Source organism: Alnus glutinosa, chromosome 3 (genome assembly GCF_958979055.1).
Source record: "Alnus glutinosa chromosome 3, dhAlnGlut1.1, whole genome shotgun sequence".
In the NCBI taxonomy this organism is placed as follows: Eukaryota; Viridiplantae; Streptophyta; class Magnoliopsida; order Fagales; family Betulaceae; genus Alnus; species Alnus glutinosa.
In genome coordinates this window covers 36,833,471-36,855,189 of record NC_084888.1, presented here as the reverse complement: position 1 = coordinate 36,855,189, position 21,719 = coordinate 36,833,471, and the positions used below count along the sequence as shown (strand labels likewise).

Genomic DNA, 21,719 nt, shown 5'->3' with positions numbered 1-21,719 from the left:
CCACTCACACCCGAGCATATCTATATAGGCGGACAGTCTAAAACTTACTTAAATAAGTAAACTCCATATTAATAGCAAAATTACAAAAAACCTCTATCCAATCGGCTATCCTAATTCGCTATCCAAACAAACAGATAAGACTCGTAGCCTGATCTCTCACTACCTGAATTTCTATCAAATTGGATCGTGTGGTATAGATAGAATTAAGGTGGAACCCAAGCATCGATGAGCGGCCAGTAACAACTTTCATTATCTTTTTAATTATGTGGTATAGATAGAAGCCAGAAAGGAAGGTAAACCAAGTTGTTCACGGCGCCGAAACGGGGACCAATCCTTCTCAAGGTTCACGATCCATGAGTTATAAATGGCTAAATTCGATCAGCTGAGTTCCAATCTCGATCGGCACCCGCTGTATCTTTCTTGTATGTCGGCCCTCCCGCGCGCGTGTCAACCTCAGCAAAGACACAGACATAACATAACCTTCCGTCCCGTGTCGCATGCAGACAAATTGGATGACACACAGGCGACCTTCCACTCTCTCTTGCTCGGTCACCCCCACACATTCACGCCTTTTAAAACCTCCATATATTTCACGTTTCTCTTTCACGTCCATTTCACTTCCATTTCACTTCCCACTACTCGTCTGGCTCCATCCTTTTTAACTACCACTCCCATCGATACTCTCTTCCCCATCCCCATCCCCACCTCTCTCTCTCTCTCTCTCTTTCTCTCTCTCTCTCTCTCTCTGTGTGTGTCTCTGTAGTACTGCAACATGAACAGCTCGAGAGATTGGCCCGAGCCAATAGTTCGCGTCCAATCCTTGTCCGAGAGCGAGATACCCGTGATTCCTGACCGATACATCAAGCCGCCAAGTGATAGGCCGTCCTATAACTCGGATATTGTGGATGCTGGCGATGATGATAATGATAATATCCCAATCATCGATCTTCAAGGCTTAAATGGCGACGACGAGACTCTCCGGGCCACCATACTTACTCAAATATCCGAGGCTTGTAAACACTGGGGTTTCTTCCAAGTTCTCAACCATGGAGTTAGTACCCAACTTCTGGACCGCGCCCAGGATGTTTGGCGCGAATTTTTTCACTTGCCAATGGAGATTAAGCAAGCTTTTGCTAACTCACCAAAAACTTATGAAGGCTATGGCAGCCGCCTAGGAGTTCAAAAGGGTGCCATTCTTGATTGGAGCGACTATTATTTCCTTCATTACCTTCCATTATCGTTAAAGGATTACAACAAATGGCCTTGCCTCCCCGATTATTGCAGGTAAAGAAAGACTTTTTCTTTTTCTTTTCTCGTCTTGTCTTGTTCATAATATTATATATTTTTATATTATTTATTGAGCTAGCGTGCGTAATTGACTTAGACGAATGGATTTTTTTTTTTTTTTTTTTCGTATTTAGGGATGTGATCGACGAGTATGGGAAAGAATTAGTGAAGCTTTGTGGGAGGATAATGAAACTTCTGTCAATAAACCTGGGGTTGGCAGAGGATGTTCTTCAAAATGCATTTGGCGGCGAAAATATTGGGGCCTGCCTGAGGGTGAACTTTTATCCCAAGTGTCCGCAGCCGGAGCTGGCTCTTGGTTTGTCATCACACTCGGATCCCGGCGGCATGACACTGCTCCTTCCCGATGCCCAAGTCCCCGGTCTTCAAGTCCGTAAAGACAACAAGTGGATCACCGTCAAACCGGCTCGTCACGCTTTTATTGTCAATATTGGCGATCAAATTCAGGTGCTTGATTCGTTGTATCTAAAGATTACCCATGTGACGAAAAGTGTTTGGCTCGAATTCATGAAACGTATTAGGCCACTAACTATTATCCACTCATCAAGTCGTGGCTGGTTAAAAAACATGCCACTAGCTAGGTCTTGGTCTTCTTTTTTCTTGTTTATTTTTTATTTTTGCTTTTTTTTTTTTCGGGGGACGGGGGGAGTTTCAAACCTTCGTATGATTGAAGCCTCACGCGGCACGCCCCATGATGAAAGATCGATGCATGAATACTTACTCTAATTAGTTAGACAAATTAATACTCAGAAGAATTTGACCTTTTGGCCTGACTTTTCTTCATTGAGATATCTCATACCCATTTGTTCAAATATATTTTAACTTTTTGGAGAAAGAGAGTTCGATATAGAGAATTGAATTTTCTAAATTCTTGTGAAAATTATGTATTTTATATACACAAATTAACTTGATAAATATCATGTTCTAAGCTTTTGGATATGTATTTGCTCTTTCTTTCTTTTTTTTCTTTTTTCTTTTCTTTTTTATATATATATTTTTTTAATTTTCTGGTTCACTTTTAATTAATAACATTTTTTGCTTAAGCAATGCCATGTTATTAACATGCCAAGACTTGAACCTGGTGGTGGACACTGGACACCTTGACCCCAGTGGATATTCCCCCATAAAGTACTTTTTTTTTTTTTTTTTTTTTTTCATCCCATGTATAGTTTTATCCATACTATAGACCCAAAATATAGTTTGAGTGCTCTTCGGGATAATATAACTTTTACCATAAATTATTTACAAATTTATGAAACATTTTATCATGTCAGTACGTCACTAAAATATAGACGATTACGTGAGTTTGTAGAAGAAATTGTAGTTAATTTTTTTCCAATAATTTTATTCCCACTAGAGCATAATAGTACGTAAACATGGTACCTAGTCTTTGTTAATTCCATTAATAATAATTTGCTGACATGTTCTTAATTTTGACTTCATAACAGTCGTCATTTCATCGCCATTTATGTATTTGGTTTTGCTAAATTGTGTGTTTTAATTAACGTTTGATTAGGTTCTAAGCAATGCAATTTACAAAAGCGTGGAGCACAGAGTGATTGTAAATTCAACCAAAGAGCGCGTCTCCCTCGCCTTCTTCTACAACCCAAAGAGCGACATCCCCATTGAGCCGGTGAAGGAGCTTGTGGCGCCGGAAAAGCCTGCTCTGTACCAACCGATGACGTTCGATGAATACAGGCTTTTCATAAGATTGAGGGGTCCTTGTGGCAAATCCCAAGTGGAGTCACTCAAATCTCCATAACACGCTTTTCTTCACTGTAAATGAACATGTACAACAATCCCTTCATTGACTTTTGGATCCACTGTACATCTTGTAATCATGAAGCAATTCATTAAAACAAAATTGGAAATAGCAAATACAGAGAATTTAGAGATTTGATCAGTCTCCATCTAATTGGTTTGGATTCGGCTCGATTCCAGTTTCGAGTTGAATTAAATCCGTTAGAATTAAAACACGTGTTTTATTTTTATTATAAAACACGATACGTATCTCAATTCTATCGGATCCGGTTCGTCCGATTGGTTTATCATGAAAATTTGGAAGTTTCACAATTAAAGGACCTAATTAAACTATATATTATGGCAGCAAAAGTAACTAATAAAGTAACTCCTTATAATAAGAAACCATCGAACATGAGATTAAAGTACTAGGGATCATGTAGTACACATCACTAGCTAGCGTTGTAGTACAAATTTGTTTAATTAATTATCATTATTTGTAACCGCTTTTTATTTTACGAATGGGGTAGGGAGATTCGAGTAGGGTTAATAATTTTTAACACGACTCGCGAATTCGATACGAACTTAACACAAATTAAAAGATTATAATTGAGAAGTTTGATCCGTTTAATTAAATATGTTGAATTAGGGTTGACCTATATAGTCTTATACTTATACTTCAACATGATCCGAACTCGACATGTGACATAATGTCAGATAATTTTTTACATGACCCGCAAACCCGACACGAACATAATGCAAAATTAGAGGGTCATGGTTAAATGATTTGATCTATTTAATTAAATAGGTCAGATTATGATTAACATATATAGTCTTAAACCCATATCTCGACACGATTCGAACCCGACAAGCAAATACAAATTATCACTCCTAACTACGAGCTTGATTTTGTGTTGGATGATAATATATTACTGTGTTTGATAATAATAAATGTATTCCATTGTGTCATATTTAACATTAAAACCCAATATTATATCTAAAATAGTATTTAAAACATAAAGTTAATATTTAAATCCTTACGCAACTGCATATTTAAATTCTTACACAACGTTACAAAAGTGAGTAGATATGATTAAAAAAAAAAAAAACTCGAAGTAAAAGTTAATCTAAATCGCAGACACATTGTAACCACAACAGAGAGCATATGTTTTTGTCCTTCATCTGCTAATATTATATAATAAAATTTTATTTGTTTCTCTTCCTGTGTGTGATTCAACAACTGAAAAAATAATTCATAATTTTTAATTTTACTTGGGAACCGGAGAACTTTCTTGCATGTTCCTTTTTCTCTTAATGCAATAGGGTTTATTTATTTATTTATTTATTTTTAATGCTTGAAAATGAACTATTAGAGATATAGAGACCCATAATAACCCCCCCCCCCCCAAAAAAGAAAAAAAGTAGGAAAAGGTGGACGAAATTATTAGAGTTATATATATAATTAGTGAGTCATCCACCGGCCATGAATATTATACTATTAATAATATATCATCACTGGTGCACATTTCAATGTGATGTTCAAATTAACTTATATTTATGCTCAAATCCCAAATGTGATCTTGGATTACCTCTTTTTACTGCTGACTTATTCACGTCTATGAGAGCTTTAACTGACACTAAATTTGATGATATTATAAAATAATCCCATGTCTATCTTTTTTGTGTTAATTTTTCTCTGTTGTTGCATGCTGAATTTTTTAAACCATCAATCATGTTAAAAGTCATGAATATATAGTGCAGTACTCTTGAAGATCTTTCTCGAAATAATACTTTATATTACCAAAATTAATCACATGTTTAATACTGTATAGCCCTTTTCTTTATTATTATTATTATTATTATCGTTATTATCTTTTTTTTAAGATATTAAATTGGAAATATCTCAGAATCTTTTGTTTTGTAATGGAGAGGTCTTCACCTAGCTAATTGATTATTCAAAAAATATATATAAATATATTGTGGATCACATCATTGGTAGTTTAGTTGGTTTGAATTTTCGAAACCTTTGAATGGTTGTTTTCTATCGATCTCACAGTATTCAATTCACATGAGGCAATCTTTGCTGGTCCTGACCAGTTAATGATGTCTAAAGACCCTTTTAATTTGTCTTCGTAATCCAAAGAGGAAATGTATTCGCTCCCATCTGATTTGTGGTTGCCTATTTAGATGTTTCTCAATACTACCTTTGGAGAAAAAAAAATATACATGAAAGCGATTCCCATTCCCATTCCTCCCGTGAGTTACGGACTAGAATTTTCTTCCTAATTGCCCGAGAAGAAATTGAGAAAATTACGGTTTAGCTCTTCGTACTGTTATTCGTTTGGTAAGTAACTTCATGAATTAATTGCCAACGCTTAAACTCTGAACCCTTAAACTATCAAAACGTTTTAAAAATACCCATTTTGTTGAAATATGCTTATAATACTTCAGCCACGTGTCATTTTTCAATTAAAAAGAAGTTTTTATTTTTTATTTTTTAATTTTAACTTTTATTATCTTTTAATTGAAAAATGACATGTCGTAGTGATATTATAGACGACAAAATAGGCATTTTTAAAACGTTTTAATAGTTTGAAAAACTGAATTGTAATTTTTTATTTTTTTTTTAATTCAATCTATTAAATCATCACGTGTTATTTAAATATGTGAAAAATACTTTCTTTATTTTTTATTTTTTTATTTAGAAAGAAAAGTATGACTTATGGTTTTGGGCAAAAGTGGCATGACATGTGCTCCACCACCCATTAGATAATGGCATGTGTGTCCTCAACAGGAAACACTTTTGTATCCAGATTGGTAAAAGATGGGCCCCCAGTCCACTTCAACGACATCCTTGGTTGTCCGATCCAGCCCATCCTTACTTGTTTTATGATTTTATTGAGGGTTAAATACCTATTTGTCCCTGTGCTTTACGACCTTTATTTTTTGTCCTCTCAGTTTTATTTTTTTATCAAATTTGGTGCCTCTCAGTTTTATTTTTTTTTATCAAATTTGGTGCCTTTGGTATATGAAAAGTCGGAAATGATACCTCCGTCCAATTTCCTGTCCAAAACTAACGTCCAGCCACGTCATCCTACAGGTGTCGGCGTACATGCGTGACACCTGTCCCCGTGGAACACCTCAGTGCTGACGTGGTTACCATCTTTTTTTATTATCACTTTAATGATTTCTTTTATATATATATAATAAAAATAAAAAATCTGGGGTGGCTGTTACCCCCATTTTGGCCAAGGGGGACCTTCAAGGTACAATTTCTAATACTTATTCAAATCATATGGAGCACATTATGAAATTTATAAAACCACAGGGATATATATTGGAAAAAAAAAATTGTGTTTAAGTAACAAACATTTGGTCATTTTTTGGGTTATATCAATTGGCCACGCATATAATTTTGTGTTTCTAATTGTTACACATAACTGATTGTGTGTGAGTGTGTGTGTTTATTTTATTTTATTTTTTTTTAATGAAATGTTCAATTCTGATATTCATTCAAACCACATGGGGTACATCATGAAATTTATAAAACTACGGGTATATATTGGAAAAAAAAAATTTGTGTTTAAGTAACAAACATTTGGTCAATTTTTGGGTTATATCAATTGGCCACGCATATAAATTTGTGTTTCCAATTGTTACACATGACTGATTGTATTATTTTTTTTTTTTTATGAAGGGTTCAATTTTTGTCAACATGTTGTTTTGATACATAACAGGCATACATGTTACTTTTGATTCAAAACATGAATACCAAATATACCAAATATTACTTGTGTATAAAATACCATTTGTGATATAATTACAAAACTAAAGTACCATTTCTGGTACTTATTAAAACCACATAGGGCATATCATGAAATGTATAAAACCACAAGTATATATTGGAAAAAAAAAAAATTATGGTTTTTAATTTTCAGGTTTTTTTTTTTTTTTTTTTTTTTTAAAAAAAAAAGGTTTTGGCCCTTGGGGGTGGTTTCGGCCACCTCCAGACCAGTCGGTCTGGGGGTGGCTGAACCACCCCCGTGGCCCATTGGGGGGGGGGGGGGTTCGGCCACCCCCAAGGGCCAAAACCTAATTTTTATTTTATTTTATTTATTTATTTATTACTTCGGCCATTGGGGGTGGTTTCGGCCACCCCCATTTTGGCCCTTGGGGGTGGCTGAACCACCCCCCATGTGGCCCAAAGGAGCCACCACAGATTATATATATATAAGAAATCATTAAAATAATAATAATTAAAAAAAAATGATAGCCACGTCAGTCTAGAGGTGTGCCACAGGGACAGGTGTCGCGCATGTACGCCGACACTTGTAGGATGGCGTGGCTGGACGTTAGTTTTGGACGGAGGTACCATTTCTGTCTTTTCATATACACAAGCACTAAATTTAATAAAAAGTAAAACTGAGAGGGCAAAATATAAAAGTCATAAAGCACATGAATGTAAAGGCTATTTAACCATTTTTATTGAGGTATCTATTTGAGTTGAGTGTTTCTATAATTGTTTGTCTGAATTTTATGTAGAGAAGAGAAGCAATTATTGAGTGGTCCACATGCTTTCACTTGTACCTCATGTTGCTTGAAATAGGTGGACTCTGCAATTCTTTCTGTGGGCCTGCCCAAATTACACAAAATTTGGACTTTCAAAAAGTAGACCCGATCCCCTTAACTCCTCCCTAAATATCTATTTTAGCTTTCATAAAAATTTTACCCATTAAAAAAAATAATAATAAAAAATCAAGTCACAGAAAATATTAAATATAATAATGTTTAAAGTGGTATTTGAAATTTGAGAAAATTTTAACACTACAAAAAATTGTGTGAAAGTAGAATCATTGTCAATTTTTCATATTGTGATTTGTAAGTAAGTTTTATCTATTTGAATCCTGATATTTAGTAGAAGAATAAATATTCATAAAATGATTATTGAAAACACTTAAGTAATTTTAGACCTACTAAAAATCCACTTACCATTGGAGTTGGGAGAAAATGTTCAAAAAATTATGTGACCTCCTATAAATATTCATAAATCTTTATAAATATTCAAAATATTCCAACGAACAACTTCATCATTTGTGTTTCCCATAAAATAATGTGACTAACTATAAATATTCATTCACTGACCTACAAAGGAGTATTTTAGATTCGCACGTTGGAGCAAATGCTCAAAAAATGTGAAGTCTCATCTGCCTAATATTATTTCCTCGTATTATCCAAAGCTTTCAAAATTCAAAAGCAATTTTTTTAATTAAAAAAAAATAAAATAAAATTGGTAAAGTTTTTTCCACTAAATGGGCCCGTAGAATTCTATTATTAGATTCATTCTGGAACAGTGGGTTTACTACAAGTAACAAGGTTTGATGACTATACTTTTAAGCATGAAAAAAAATCGAATACCATAACATATATATATATATATATATATATATATATATATATATATAAAACAAGTAAATCAAAGGCCATATCTATAATGCTACAATGTATGTGTATAGTAGTTGATGGTGATTAATTAGAATGACAAAGAAATAAACGAATGAAGAAGGTAAGAAAGCAGTTGGTTGGGGGGTGTGGTGATATTTTCATCGTCGGAATAATTACCTCGGAAGTGGGGGGCATGCCCATGCCCTTTGTTGAGACTTTAAAGTAGTGTACAGTGTGTACACGCAGCCAGATCACACCTCTGCACCAAAAGCTGAGGTCAATGGACAAAATGTATGTTTTGTCTGTGCTTACCAAGAATCGCCGGCGGAGTGGTGGAATGCGTGTAGATGTCACCACAATCTGTCCCCTGTTGGGTTGTATTTTCGCATTATAGATTGATTGATCTGTGCATAATGCATCACCGTTTGTCAAATTCATTCATGCATGCTCTGAACCCCTAGGCAAAAGGGTGGATCCACCCCATAAAAACACCCTCAGCTTTAAGAGAAACACATGTTTTTCGGCTCCCCCACTCTCCCCTCTCTCTCTCTGAATTTTAGTCAACTCCTTGCAAGACTTAATTGTGCTTTCACCTCCAGAATTTAAACAATTTAGAAAATAGCCATAAGAGCATTCACGTTGGACTAGGCAAAATTTTTCTCCAAATTTTAAACAACAAAAATAAAAATAAAAATATTTTTCTATTTTAGCTACCAATTTTTTTTTTAAAACCCAATACATCCCACTCTCTAAAACTTTATCTGCTTTACTAAAATAATCTCTTAATAACATTATACTCATTTTTTATTCTGTCTCATTTTTCTCTCTCTCTCTTGTGCTGCTTGTTGCCACTGAAGCTCTGCAGTAACCGTTGTCAAGTCCCAGAGCTCACCGTTCAGATCTCTCCTGGATCTCAGGTCTCGCCATCCAGATCTTGCTAGTTTGTGAACCTCGTTGTCTCGCCGTGCTCACCACCATCACGTTTTGTTCTTGTCCTTCACCCAGTCTGTCGTGTTGCAGAGGAGAGAGAGGTCGAGAGACAGAGATCAAGAGAGGAAAGGAGTAAAAAAATGAATAAATTTTTTTAGAGAATGCTCTAGTTGCCAGCTAGAGAGAGCAACTATAACTCCAAAATTACTATAGCAATAGCTAGTCCAATGCAGGAGGGTTTTTAAGGGTCCTAGCTAAAATTTGACTAAAGAGTTACTTTAGCTAGTCAAATGGGACTGCTCTAAGATATAGAGGAGACCAGTTTCCGGATCACAACCCTTGGATCAATCTCAGACTTCAAAACTAGCAGCTTATATACATAAACAAATGCAGAATGAGAAAAAAGCCGGTATTGGTACTACATTAGACTTAACCCAACCAGGATTCAGGAGTCTCAACTCATCACCAATTGTGGTATGCCACTGGATATCATCCAGATGCTGTAAAAACATGACTAAACTATTACAATAAGACATTATAGATTAATTGCAAACATTTAGCAATGAGCATTTTGTGATTAAACTATCATAAAGCAGTTTTCTATATTACACATAAAGGAATATGCGTTGAAAAAGTGAGTACAAACTTCAACCAATGCTAAAGAGTACATCTTAATGATAAATATTTGGTGCTCAAAGCCTACTGCATATACCATCACTTCGTTACAACAAAATCAGTGACCAAAACAATGAGGCTAACCTCTCCAAAAGCTTTACATTGGATGCTACTGCTTGCCCCTCTTGGTGCTGCAAGAAGGGCATTTGTACTGCTTGATGCTTTCTGCCCTGGCTGGAGTTATCTTCACGCACTTCCCATGGAACCACCTCTCGCATATGTCACAACCAATCCAAAACTCATCGGCATTGTAATTTCCCCCACAGCTCCCACAAAGAGTTTCACTGTGCTCATCTTCATCTTCTCCATAACTTTCGTCAAGTAACTTAGGGTTGCTTCTCATCTGCCCATCAATTGATCTCTACAAAGCAAAGATGGGTTTCAAACCTAAAAATTGGTAAGGAACAGATTGAAAAAGGAAAGAATAGAAAGTTTAAAGGTTTTTATTACTTTCATCCCAATGGGACATAAAAGAAGAAACAATTTCACCTTTGTGCTATTCTTGGATTTGCTTCCACTATCCATACCGGGCTTGTCTTTTGTCGGCTTCCTTCCAGTTACGACTTCAAACACAGTGGGCAGATCATTTATCATGCTAAATAGACGCTTCCTGTTGAGTGAAAGGCATAAAACGTCTCAATTATGGTCCCTTGGACACACCATCCCTTGAAACAAGAAGCATGATATACTAGACAAAAAAAGTCACAAAGAGGAAAGGCACTATGTATCAGAACCAATGACCGTTAGCAACAGTGCCAGGGGTTTGCCACCATCTTAGCTAAATGATTTAAAAAGACAAAAGGAAATTAAAGGGAAAACAAGGAGAGTGGAACAAAGAAAATTGGACAGACAAGGCAATTATTCTAAAATGTGAGACAAAATGCTTTTGCATTCATTGATTCTACATATAAGTTATATCATGTGATCTCAACTATACAGCTAATATGATCATTTGGTTGTCCCTAAGGAGTGTGATTGTCTACAACAGGAAGCAACAAACAAACTGGGCAGAACATTACAATAAAAGAATTTTCACAAGTCTGGAAGTATATGGCGTGTAGCACCCAACAGAACCTAACTACATCAACCATGTGAACTTCTTCCATAAGAAGAGCATGGCTCAAATATGCTTCCAGCAGAATGAACTGCTTCTCCAAATGAGTACTTTTTCCCAATCTTTAAAAAATACACTTAATACTGTGCACATAAAGTCAATGCTATTAGTTAATGAGGATGATATCTTCTTCTTTTTTCAATAAAAATAAATTAGCATCTAACTTACCCATGTAGCCTTATATTATTGACAATGCTTCATTCGGTGATGAGTATTATGACCACAATATCCACCAGTATATTCAAGCAATTAATTTTTGAAACCAAAATCCAATATAAGCAATGTGTTTGCATTTCAATAATTGGCGTAAAGGTTTTTTTTCAGTTGAGTCGAATTATAATCATAGAACAATCTAATAAATTGCTCCAACTCTATGTCAGACTTGCCAGAAAACCAAAACCAAGACCCAAAAATAAATTTTTTAAAAAAAAAATGCGGCTCATCTCGATCTCCATAAAGCTAGTAAAAGAAACCAGTGAAATTGCTTTTTCGGATTGTCCAAGGTGAAAATACCCAGTAATGCCTAACAAAAAAAGAACCAACCTTTTAACCTTTTCTCCCACCCCCCAAATAAAAGGAGGAAAAGTTCGCATACCCCCCTCAAACTACTACTTCCATTGTCAATGTCCCCCTCCCCCCAAACTACAAAAAGTTGCCAATGTCCCCCCAATGACAAGAATACCTAAATAATTTTTCCCTGAGGTGGCAGAACCACTCCCAAGTGATTTTTGGAGCCACCCTCGAATCAGACTGCAATGGCTGATCCACCCCCAAACACCTATTTGGGTTGGCTTGGTCGCCCCCCAGCCATTGCCCCATTAGTTTCAGGAGTGGCCGATCCAACCCTAAGGGTGGTTTGACGACCACCCCATCTCCTCCTTTTTCTTTTTTTTTTTACTTTATTCCTTTTTCATTTTGTTTGTTCATTTTTTCTTCAAACAAGTAGCCCGGCAATTATTGGTAACTTATGTAAGATGCTTGAGAAGATGTAAAAGCTTTTTTCTACATATATTCCAAAAGATTTCAGTTTCCTGACTAATTGCATGGGATACTATAAATGAATACAAAAGTTACAGCAACATCAATGCTTTTCCAAAAGCTTCTTTTCTTTTCCCCTCTCCTCGCCTCAGACTTTCTCTTATTTGTCAGAATGTGAATGAATCGTAGAAGAGGCATACTATTAGTTTTGAGTGGGTAACACTACAATTTATGCAGAGGAACAAAGAAAACAAACTGTCATACAAGACCCTAAGGGTCAAGAGCTGCTAACTAATAACCTTACTGGGGGCTGAAACCACTTTCAGTGCAAATAACACACTTAGAGCAGATTCTCTACAGATCCACAGTTTCTTTTTTGGACTCCGCAGATTTTGGATGCTCCAGCATTATTTATTTATTTTTTGATAAGTAATTTTGGATGCTCCAGCATATATTAACCGCTTAATTGGCTAACTCCTTGGGTAATCCATGATCAAGTAAGTAGCAGATTACATGTACCTATATAATAATAGGGTTAGGTCATGTGACTTATCAAAAAAATAGGGTTAGGTAATGTGGCTCAACAACAGGGTTAGATCTTATAAAGAAAATTTCAACTCTTGTGACAGCACGAGGATTCAAAACACCTAAAACTAACACACTCAACATCCCTTACCATTGGGCCACACAACTTCCAAAGATATTTGCATCTTTCTTCGTTTTGTCTACTGATATTAAAACATCTGTTTAGCACAAGCTTGTATCTTTGCCGGTTGTAAACGTGGGTGTTTATGTGTCTCTATGCATCTTTACTGCTTAGCAGTTAAAAAAAGAAAATGCAAAATATGAAAAGAAGACACTTGGACGTTATGGAGATAGAATTATAGGCAGAGATAATTAGGTGCAGCATTGAGGTGCTCTTTCTCTCAAGGAAACTGAAGCTCTTGCATCTCCCTCTCACTCAGCAAAATGCTTAGCTAGACACAAATACAAACTAACAGGCATTTAAAATTGTTATACAGATTACAAATTTCACGCTTCAACCATCATTAAACCAAACTTCAAGAAGAATAAATTCTTTATGTAGACAGCGAAATACAAGTTCCTTAAACAGGATAACAATTCCAATAAAGAAAATACAATGCCAATCAACCTACAGAATTTGGAAACAAGAAAAAATAAAAATAAAATTTCTCCATAAGGCAGGCCTATTCAAAATAAACTAGTTAAGACAAATTTATGGTGTGCAGGAAAACATAAAAACTCATTGGTGTAAACCCCTCTGAAAACGAGGGCTACTAGAGCAGTAATTGTAATGTGTAGCTCATCAACACTAATAGCATAGACCAACAAAATGCAATTCATACAGAGCATATTGACCTAAAACTGAGGCCAGAAAGGACAATGTACCTCTCATTACGATTAAGCCGAGCACCAAAGTAGAAAGCCACAGAGAGCAACCAACAATCACTGTGCACGGCAACCAACGAAAGCCAGTCTGTGCGCTTCATCCCATCTCTTGCGAAATTGATCCCCAAAGCTGGCTCGGGAAGCTCAGGTGGAACTTCCTCCGCTGGCAGAGTCACCTCCCACGACTCATTTGGATGTCCGTACAAACACAAATTCTCCTTCTCTGAATCTCATAAAACCAAAACAATTGAGATAAAAAGAAGCAGCCATAGTTTTGTAAATAAACCATGAATGCAAAGCGACTGAAGCAAATAGAACCAGGAAAAAATAAAACAGAAGCTAAACTAAACAAGCCTTAAAAACTACCACTAGCGCTCTGTTCGGTTTATGAGAAAATGAAGGAAACCGGAGAAAAATAAGGATAAGTGTAGACAGTTCCAAGCTTTTGTAAATTTCCACCCAACTTTAACCCATTTCGACTATTTCCCTCACTTGTAAGTGATATTTCCATCTCTAATAAAACCAAAACGTCGGACTGAAAGGTCCGAAACCCACCCAAAAAAAAAAAAAAGAGAGAGAGAGAGAGAAAAAAGAGTCAAAATGCTTATCATTTTTCATTTTCCACACTTTCTCGGCACCCAAACAAAAGGTTAAAAGAAATCAAAAAAAAAAAAAAAAAAAAGCGAAAACGAACTCACCTGGATCGCAAAGCGAATAGAATTCATCCACATCTGGAAAGAGCACACAAACAAAAAATAACGTCAAATAAAAATCAACAATCATACATATAAGAATACACACACATTATGAATGTTAAAAAGGAAAGAAAAAAAATTAGGGTTTTGAGGGGAGAGAGAGAGATAGGCCGTGGTAAGGACCGTAGGTGAGGGCGCGAATGAGGGCGGAGCGGCGAGCGGTGTAGTCCTTGAAGATCTCTTCAACGGAGCGAGGGCTGGCAGAGATGGAAGCCATTTTCACCGCGAAGTAATTACTGAGGGGTCGACCAAGATTTTGGATTACAGATTTGCATTTTTCACCACCAGCATCGACGGATACGGTCGCTGTGTGAGTGGCGTTTTCTGATTTGTCAGCAAAAAGGCATGCGAGCTCAATGACTAAATGGCTATTAGAGTAATTTCGGTCTTATACGACATGCCGCTTTGCATGAGCATATAAAACGACGTCGTTTAGAAATAATTATAGGGCATGGTTTATATACAACGACCTCACACGTGGGTCTCTGACATCTATTTTTATGCACCCACCATAAATGGAAAAGAAACCGAGAGAAAAAATATCGCTAATTGGACAAAGGCAAGAAATTCGGTTTTTGTCTCTGTTTGCTAAATTGATGGGGTTTTTGTCCTTTTTTTTCTTTTCTTTTTTCTTTTTTTAAGTTCTAGGGTTTTTGTCTTTGTTTGCTAGGTAGTATCTCTTGGAGTGGATTTAAATAATTAATGTAGGCTAATTTTCATTGGCCTTCATATGGGCAGTAATGAGTGATCAAACAATTGCAGCTGACCACGTGGCAATCTCCTCCATTTTTTAAAAAAAAACAAATAAACAAATCAATCATTTCTAGAATCATCCTAACTTGAAAACTCGTTTGCAAGTAAATGTAATATTTTCAATGCCTGACCAGTTGGATTAGTCAGCCATAAGAATGAGGGGCTACTAGAGTATTCAGTTATCGAAGGGTCTGTTAAGACCAATCAAATACCATTTAGGTCCGAGTAAGCCTATAATTTTTGTCCACCACAAGTGTAAGGCACAGACTCACTGTACATTATATAGATGCAATACACTAGATCCCTTTCACTCCAAGCTTATGCCCCCAAAATGGTTGAGACTATAAAAGAAAGGATATCCCTCATTCTATATTTTGCCTATTTATCGTCTTGTGGCCATCGATAGTGGTGGTCCAATAATCCCAGATTACTCTCGAGTCTTTTTTAGGATTTGAATCATGAGTAGGTGCTGAATTACCAAGATAGAGTTCGAATTCATATCATTTGCTTTGATGCCAAGTTTAATTACCATTTATCTTAAAAATTTAAGTTAATAAGAACAAATTAATTTAATTATTTAATTAATACTTTAACAGAAAAATATGATATTTTATGTCCTATTTATCTTTACATTTACATTTGAAAAATGAGGTCGAAAAAAAATTGAAACTCTCACTACAGCTTCCACTGATATATTCAAATAACGAAGATAATTGTCAAACCTTTGCATAACTTTATAAACACAAATTCTAGGAACAAAATTTAGGATGTTGAAAACAAAACAACTGATTTAATACATAGAATATAACCCCACAAGCACTGGCCACAGCTTACACATCATACACAAAGCATGGCCTGGAAACAACCCAAGAAAATATGGGACTAAGAAGCTAAACAAGGGTAACTAGATGCTAAATGCTAACATTATACATCTAATTACAATACTAAGTTTTTTCTAATACATCAATTAAGAATAATTCTAGGGGGAAGGCAAACTCCAGGTTCTAGTTCCTCCAAAGAAGCAAGTTTCACAATGGAATGAGCAGTGAGGCTGTATCTGTTGGGAACTTCTGCAAATGCCCTGCTGAGGACTCGCTCCACCCAATCCTCCACCACTCTATTCCTGTCTGATATACATGCAGCTGCAAGTAATTGATCCATGACTTTAGAGTCAATCTCTAGCAAACAGTCGGAGCCAACAATCTTGTGAAAGCTCTTCTTGATCTCCTTCAATAGTATCTCGGCAAGTGCATCAAAATCAAATGGCTTGAAAACTACTGTTTCATCCACCTGATCAAAGAAATCTTGCAACCAAGCTTTGGAGTTCTCGGAGATGGAATTGTTGTCAGAGTTTCCGTCATCGGTGTCACGCACCTCATTCTCTTCAGCCGGAAGGTTCAAATCTAGATACCTTGTTGATGTCATGTGAGCCCGTTTGGCCATCTCTGAGATTTCTGGCTGCCCCAGAGATTCATTGCCACCAATAAGCTTCCTTTTGTTAAAAAGGGTTGGACTGGAGATGTCTTTTCTCTTTGTATCAGACACACTTATGTTTTGGCCTTTTGTATTGTCTCCAAAGGCATGTCCAATTCTTATCTGCATTGACCAGCCTTTTGCTCCTAAAATTCTTTCCTCAGAGTAGTTTGAGGGCTCCCGCCCAAAGGTGCGAAGATTTTTTCCTTTTGAGAATGTTGAAGTTGTCACAAACATTGCATTATTGATGCTGATTTCTCTTCCATGTGAGTCTGAAAGTTTACCAGTCCGAATAGCCTGAGACAAAATATTCTGAGCCGGCACATCAGCTTTATCTACATTTTCAAGGAAGACAACAGACCAGGGTTTCTTGCTTAACTCCCCAGCAAGATAATCAACAAGAGTCTTCCCCCTGAACTTTACATCATAGCCATTCATTTCTTGGCAATCAAAGATCGAGTTTGAATGGATCATCTCATCTTGGGAACTCAGATCCATACAAATGAAATGTTCCTGGCTTCTATATAATATCTCAGCAAGGGCAAGAGCAATTTTCTTTTTACCAAACCTATCAGGTCCAATGAAGTTGAACCATATATCCGTTCTCAGACTTGCTACATGGCGTTTTTCACTTCTTGTTTGGCAGCAGGCTATTGTTTGGCTGATAACAGAAATGGCTTCATCTTGCCAGCCGACCCTCTGAGTCAGTGCTCTAAACAGTGTCTTGAACTCTCTTGGGCCAAACTGCCCACCGTAGTCAGGACTTGAGCAGGATGAAGATTGAGTCAGATGATTAGAGATATTCCCATTGACCACATCAACGTCTGCAGAAAAGCAACCTGAGAATTCCTGTGGAAGCTCTACTACATTTTTATTTATAGATTTCTTTGGCTTATCACTAGTGGGAGAAGAGCATATTCCCAGTCCTAAATCTGTAGTCACAGAAGTTGCAGATCTGGGAGAGGTTCCACTACCATCACCCACACTTGAATTGGATAAACTGCAAGGAGAATTGAGGCCACCTGAGTCGAGATCTTCAGCTTTTGAAGGTTGTTCCCATTGTTTGGATAGCAAACTCTCATTCTTAGCCTTGCTAACCACAGGAAAAGGATCCCCTGATTGTAATGTAGCAATCTTTTGCACATCCATGGACGTGGATGAATCCACATTCACACAATTGGTTTCACTTGAAGATGCATCTGTGTTATTGCTGCTGTGATTATCAGTGTTTTCCTTCTTGTCTTCAACAATTCGAAAGCCCAAAAGAGTTGGAAACGTGTTTGCTTCAGGGAATCGTTGAGTTTGATGAAGACGCTGACATATATTGTCCCATTTCTTTTGCACTCCAGTAACTTTGGCACTCAATACCACTCCATCATCTTTGGTCTGCACTGGAGATATAATAATAAACTGGTTTTTAAACAAATTCTGTACAAGATTCTTAAACTTCTAGTGAAAGCTTTCATTGTTCACACAAATAAATTAGCATCACCTGGTTCTGGAACCAAACCATGATAGATAGTGGAACTTAACCACTAAACCCATCAAGTATGTCATTTTGGACATAAAGATCACCCCTTATTTAAGACATAAAGGTCACCTATTAACATACTTATCTATCACCCTCCCTCTCCCCTCGTTAAATACCCAAAAAAAAAAAAAAAATCACCCAGCTGAAATTTTTTTTCAAGAAATCATCTCTTTCTTTGCACTAATGGACCTATTATAAAGGCTCATGCTGCAACAAGATGGCAGCCTATATCAGTGAACAATGAAATTTCCCAATTTCAGAGGTCAGGCATATTGCACATATTAGCAATTAAACCCTTGTTTCCAATGCCCCACCCATGAGAAAGAGAGAAAAAAACAAAAAAAAAAACCTTGTTTCCCACGCCAGTGGACACTAGTTGACAAATAGGAGCATAGATTCAAGTCATTGTAAGGTGAAGTCGGACTGCATTTTGAAGAATTATATGAAAGGGATACACACCTTCATATCCAGTCCCTTGTTAGTGCCAAGTTCAGTCATCTGCAACCAAGAAGGCAAGCTAGATTTCGATTGATCTGTAACTGAAGCAGTAAAACCTTCCTTTGAAACATCAATTACTTCTTGTTCACACTTTTCATTGCACTGACGACAACGGGGAATGCATCGATATGAGCTACTAAATGGGGCCTTTAAGTCAGAAGGTGTTGAAAAGAATCCACCAAATGGAACAAATGACTCCATCAAGCTGTAAGTATATCATGACAACATAACTGTCAAATCTAATGGGCACATATGTATCCGAGTGAAATTTTAAAGAAAGTACAGATGGCTAATCCAAACACATTCATATTCCTCAAATCCACAACTAAGCCTAGTCCTAACAAGTTGCTAAGGCTCTTGCCAGTTGCTACCCTGGCCAACTTTTATTGACTGAGGACACATGGTGGAGTATGAGCAAGTAAGCAAACAGTAAAAGGTGCTGCATTAACAGATATTTTGCAATCTTAGATTGCAAACTTCATGCCAGGAGTGGGTAAAGTTGGAGATATCATGTGGTCATATGTCTGCAGCCAAGACAAGGGCTAGCTATGGCTTACAGAATTACGTGAAACATTCCATTTCAAGAAGCATGTAAAGTGTACAATATAAGAGTATGACATAATAAAAAAAAAAAAAAAAAAAGAGCTGCCAAGACGCCACTGGTGGCAAAAACCAGGGCAAGAGAGAGCCAAGGGAACTGATGAAAGAATTGAAGAGAAGTTAATTTATGATTATGGCTTCAATCTAATTCTATTTATGAGTTACGGAGGTTTAATCCTTTGAGAGGCACTGCCAAGTTCCAAATTGATACCCTAACGTCCAATCTACTGCAGCTCATGCATGAATCCTGGACCACTTCATATAACATGCCATACTGAATATTGAACAAGAAAGCTAACTGGTGAAAGAAATTAAACACACAATTCATCTTAGCTCCTAATTTCCCTAAAATCCCAGATTTCACCATTGTAAATGTTAATACCCTAACTAGTGCATCCCTGGTAAGTTGCATGGCCAGGTAATCAACTCTAAAATGATTCTATATATTAAAAATAAATTATAGATAAGATACATAATTCTCTCTATAAAATTACAACATATCAAACAATATTCACCAATTCAACTACGTGGCGTATAACCTCACTCCTCCAAAGATTGTGATTAGAAAAAAGAAAAAAGAAAAATAAAAATAAAATTGTTAGAAACTGCAAGCCACAGCAGGAAAATATAACAATTTAAATTTCAAAAGTAAACAAATGTTATATTTTCAGAAATTTGATTAAAATAGTATCCTCAGTTTTTCAGACGTACAATATGCTAATAACATATATAATATATGACTCTAAATTTAATATTGCAATAAGAGCAAGACAATGCAATATTAAATTTCAGAAGCAAACAAAGATCTTACATGCAAACTCGTATAACGACTTCGAAAAATAGAGAGCCCTTGAATATAATAATAGAAACAAAACCAAGAAGTACAGTATAACAATAAAACCAGACAACTTTACCTGGACCTGGGGTATGATTCAGCCATGGAAGGTGGCCTGAGAGAAGTGATGGGTAGAAGCTGCAAGTCCCAGTCCTTCTCAATGGATGGAAATTTATGGACAAACTTCAAATACGACTCGTAGCTCGCGGCTGCACCTATCAACCACACTTTCCCAGCATGAAGCTCCAGCAACCTCGTCAGTTGGTCAACGACATGGCTCACTGCTTCACCTGAGGCCTCGTCACTCACAAAAGCCCTCAAGTCTCCGAAATTCACGACCAACCCAGGTCCCAAACTTTGCTGCAGAATCGAACCCGCCTCACCAAACCTCAAACTCACAGACCCTTTATCGGTATTCTCAGTGACGAACTCTGAGACGTCGTTTTCAAAGCAAATTACGTTCAACCCAGAAAGCTCCACAGGCAAAACGTTATCTTTTCTCTTCTCTATTGCCTCTGTGAAGCTCTGGAGTGCACTGTAAGCGCATACACCAACAAGCAGAGGATTCCTCCCCTTGTTCCTGTTCATCACCTCCCCAATCCGCCTACAGTTCTCGTCTCCGCCGCAGAACCCGGGAAACCCTGAGAACGGAAAGGCGAAGCTCCGACGAGCCGGACCGGGACCCCGGTCCGAATACTCGCTCATATTGCAGAGAAACAGAGGCGGGCCTCTGGAGCGCGAGTACCTGAGGAGCTGAGGGAGGGGGCGGACCATAGCTAGCTTGATTTCGGAGCTCCGAAAACCCGCTTCGCCGAACACCCGGCTTACCACCGGGTCATCGAGAATCGACAAAATCAAATGCTGAAGCTCCACTTTGACGCATGAGATCGAGGACTGGTTTGGAATCTGATGGTAGAGATGGAAATTCTCGGGCTGTCTTCGCTGGTTCGCTTGGGAGCGCTTTATCGCGGCCATGAGCGAGTTCGAGACGGGCGGGTCGTCGACGAGTTGGGTGGAGGCGACCCGGTCTAGCGAGACGCTCAGGCACAGGTCCAAGGCCTTGAATTGTAGGCGGGGCGAGTAGGCGGAGTTTCTCGCACGCGCGCAGGCCTCGCGTAGGGTGGAAGAGGGTAGGGAAAGGAGCGCGGACACAGCATGGAGCGACGTCGTTTGCCCGTGACCCCGTCTGCGCGCGACACCCACGGCCTCGTCGAGCGCGTGGGCTGCCTCTGGAGTCAAGCATTGCCTGGCCACACCTACCGGCGTCGGCATCGCCGGCGAAAATAAAAATTATTTATTCTTTTTGACGCTCGTTTCCGTTACTTTATTCACACTCAAAAAAACGATAATGTTTTTAAAAGTAGTTTAAACTTTTTTTAAAAAAATAAAAATAAAAATAAAAATAAAAGCTTGGACTTGTGGCATAAATTTATGTTGGTCGTAAGGGCTCCTAATTATTTAACGAGGAGGGGATGGGTAATGGTGGTGTGAGGTGGGGCCTACGGAGAAGAGGGTGGGGGTGGGGCCTATCTGGACGAAATAGACGGTGAGAATAGATTCTGTACATCACATATCTTTTTCTTTTGTGTGTCTTTGGACTCGAGTATCATCATCATCATCATCAACAACGCCTATGCTTTTCTCTGAGACTGAGTGAGAGAGAGAGAGAGAGAGAGAGAG

The 21,719-nt window shown here is 37.5% G+C and overlaps 3 protein-coding genes across 3 annotated transcripts; 1 reads left to right on the top strand and 2 right to left on the bottom strand.

Annotated features, from left to right (window-relative positions):
* Positions 1–474: 474 nt before the first annotated feature.
* On the top strand, positions 475–3,202 carry LOC133864243 (jasmonate-induced oxygenase 2-like). The gene is made up of 3 exons (XM_062300529.1): positions 475–1,284; positions 1,422–1,752; positions 2,822–3,202. Exons 1-3 carry the CDS (start codon positions 773–775, stop codon positions 3,065–3,067), a joined length of 1,089 nt encoding a protein of 362 aa, XP_062156513.1. The 5' UTR covers positions 475–772; the 3' UTR covers positions 3,068–3,202.
* Positions 3,203–9,959: 6,757 nt separating this feature from the next.
* LOC133864700 (PHD finger protein ALFIN-LIKE 1) lies at positions 9,960–14,690 on the bottom strand. The gene is made up of 5 exons (XM_062301107.1): positions 14,473–14,690; positions 14,293–14,325; positions 13,595–13,817; positions 10,582–10,702; positions 9,960–10,453 (listed from the first exon to the last, which is right to left on the bottom strand). Exons 1-5 carry the CDS (start codon positions 14,564–14,566, stop codon positions 10,202–10,204), a joined length of 723 nt encoding a protein of 240 aa, XP_062157091.1. The 5' UTR covers positions 14,567–14,690; the 3' UTR covers positions 9,960–10,201.
* Positions 14,691–15,812: 1,122 nt separating this feature from the next.
* LOC133862798 (protein SMAX1-LIKE 7-like) lies at positions 15,813–21,493 on the bottom strand. Its single transcript, XM_062298670.1, has 3 exons — positions 20,119–21,493; positions 18,566–18,809; positions 15,813–17,961 (listed from the first exon to the last, which is right to left on the bottom strand). Exons 1-3 carry the CDS (start codon positions 21,309–21,311, stop codon positions 16,066–16,068), a joined length of 3,333 nt encoding a protein of 1,110 aa, XP_062154654.1. The 5' UTR covers positions 21,312–21,493; the 3' UTR covers positions 15,813–16,065.
* Between the last annotated feature and the right edge of the window lie 226 nt (positions 21,494–21,719).

Coding starts and splice junctions, on each gene's coding strand:
- LOC133864243 (XM_062300529.1), top strand. CDS start 773: ATGAACAGCTCGAGAGATTGGCCCGAGCCAATAGTTCGCGTCCAATCC. Junction 1,285..1,421: donor TGCCTCCCCGATTATTGCAG/GTAAAGAAAGAC, acceptor TTTCGTATTTAG/GGATGTGATCGACGAGTATG. Junction 1,753..2,821: donor ATATTGGCGATCAAATTCAG/GTGCTTGATTCG, acceptor ACGTTTGATTAG/GTTCTAAGCAATGCAATTTA.
- LOC133864700 (XM_062301107.1), bottom strand. CDS start 14,566: ATGGCTTCCATCTCTGCCAGCCCTCGCTCCGTTGAAGAGATCTTCAAG. Junction 13,818..14,292: donor CTATTCGCTTTGCGATCCAG/GTGAGTTCGTTT, acceptor TATGAGATTCAG/AGAAGGAGAATTTGTGTTTG. Junction 10,454..10,581: donor AATCCAAGAATAGCACAAAG/GTGAAATTGTTT, acceptor TTTGCTTTGTAG/AGATCAATTGATGGGCAGAT.
- LOC133862798 (XM_062298670.1), bottom strand. CDS start 21,311: ATGCCGACGCCGGTAGGTGTGGCCAGGCAATGCTTGACTCCAGAGGCA. Junction 18,810..20,118: donor GAATCATACCCCAGGTCCAG/GTAAAGTTGTCT, acceptor ATATACTTACAG/CTTGATGGAGTCATTTGTTC. Junction 17,962..18,565: donor ACAAGGGACTGGATATGAAG/GTGTGTATCCCT, acceptor TCTCCAGTGCAG/ACCAAAGATGATGGAGTGGT.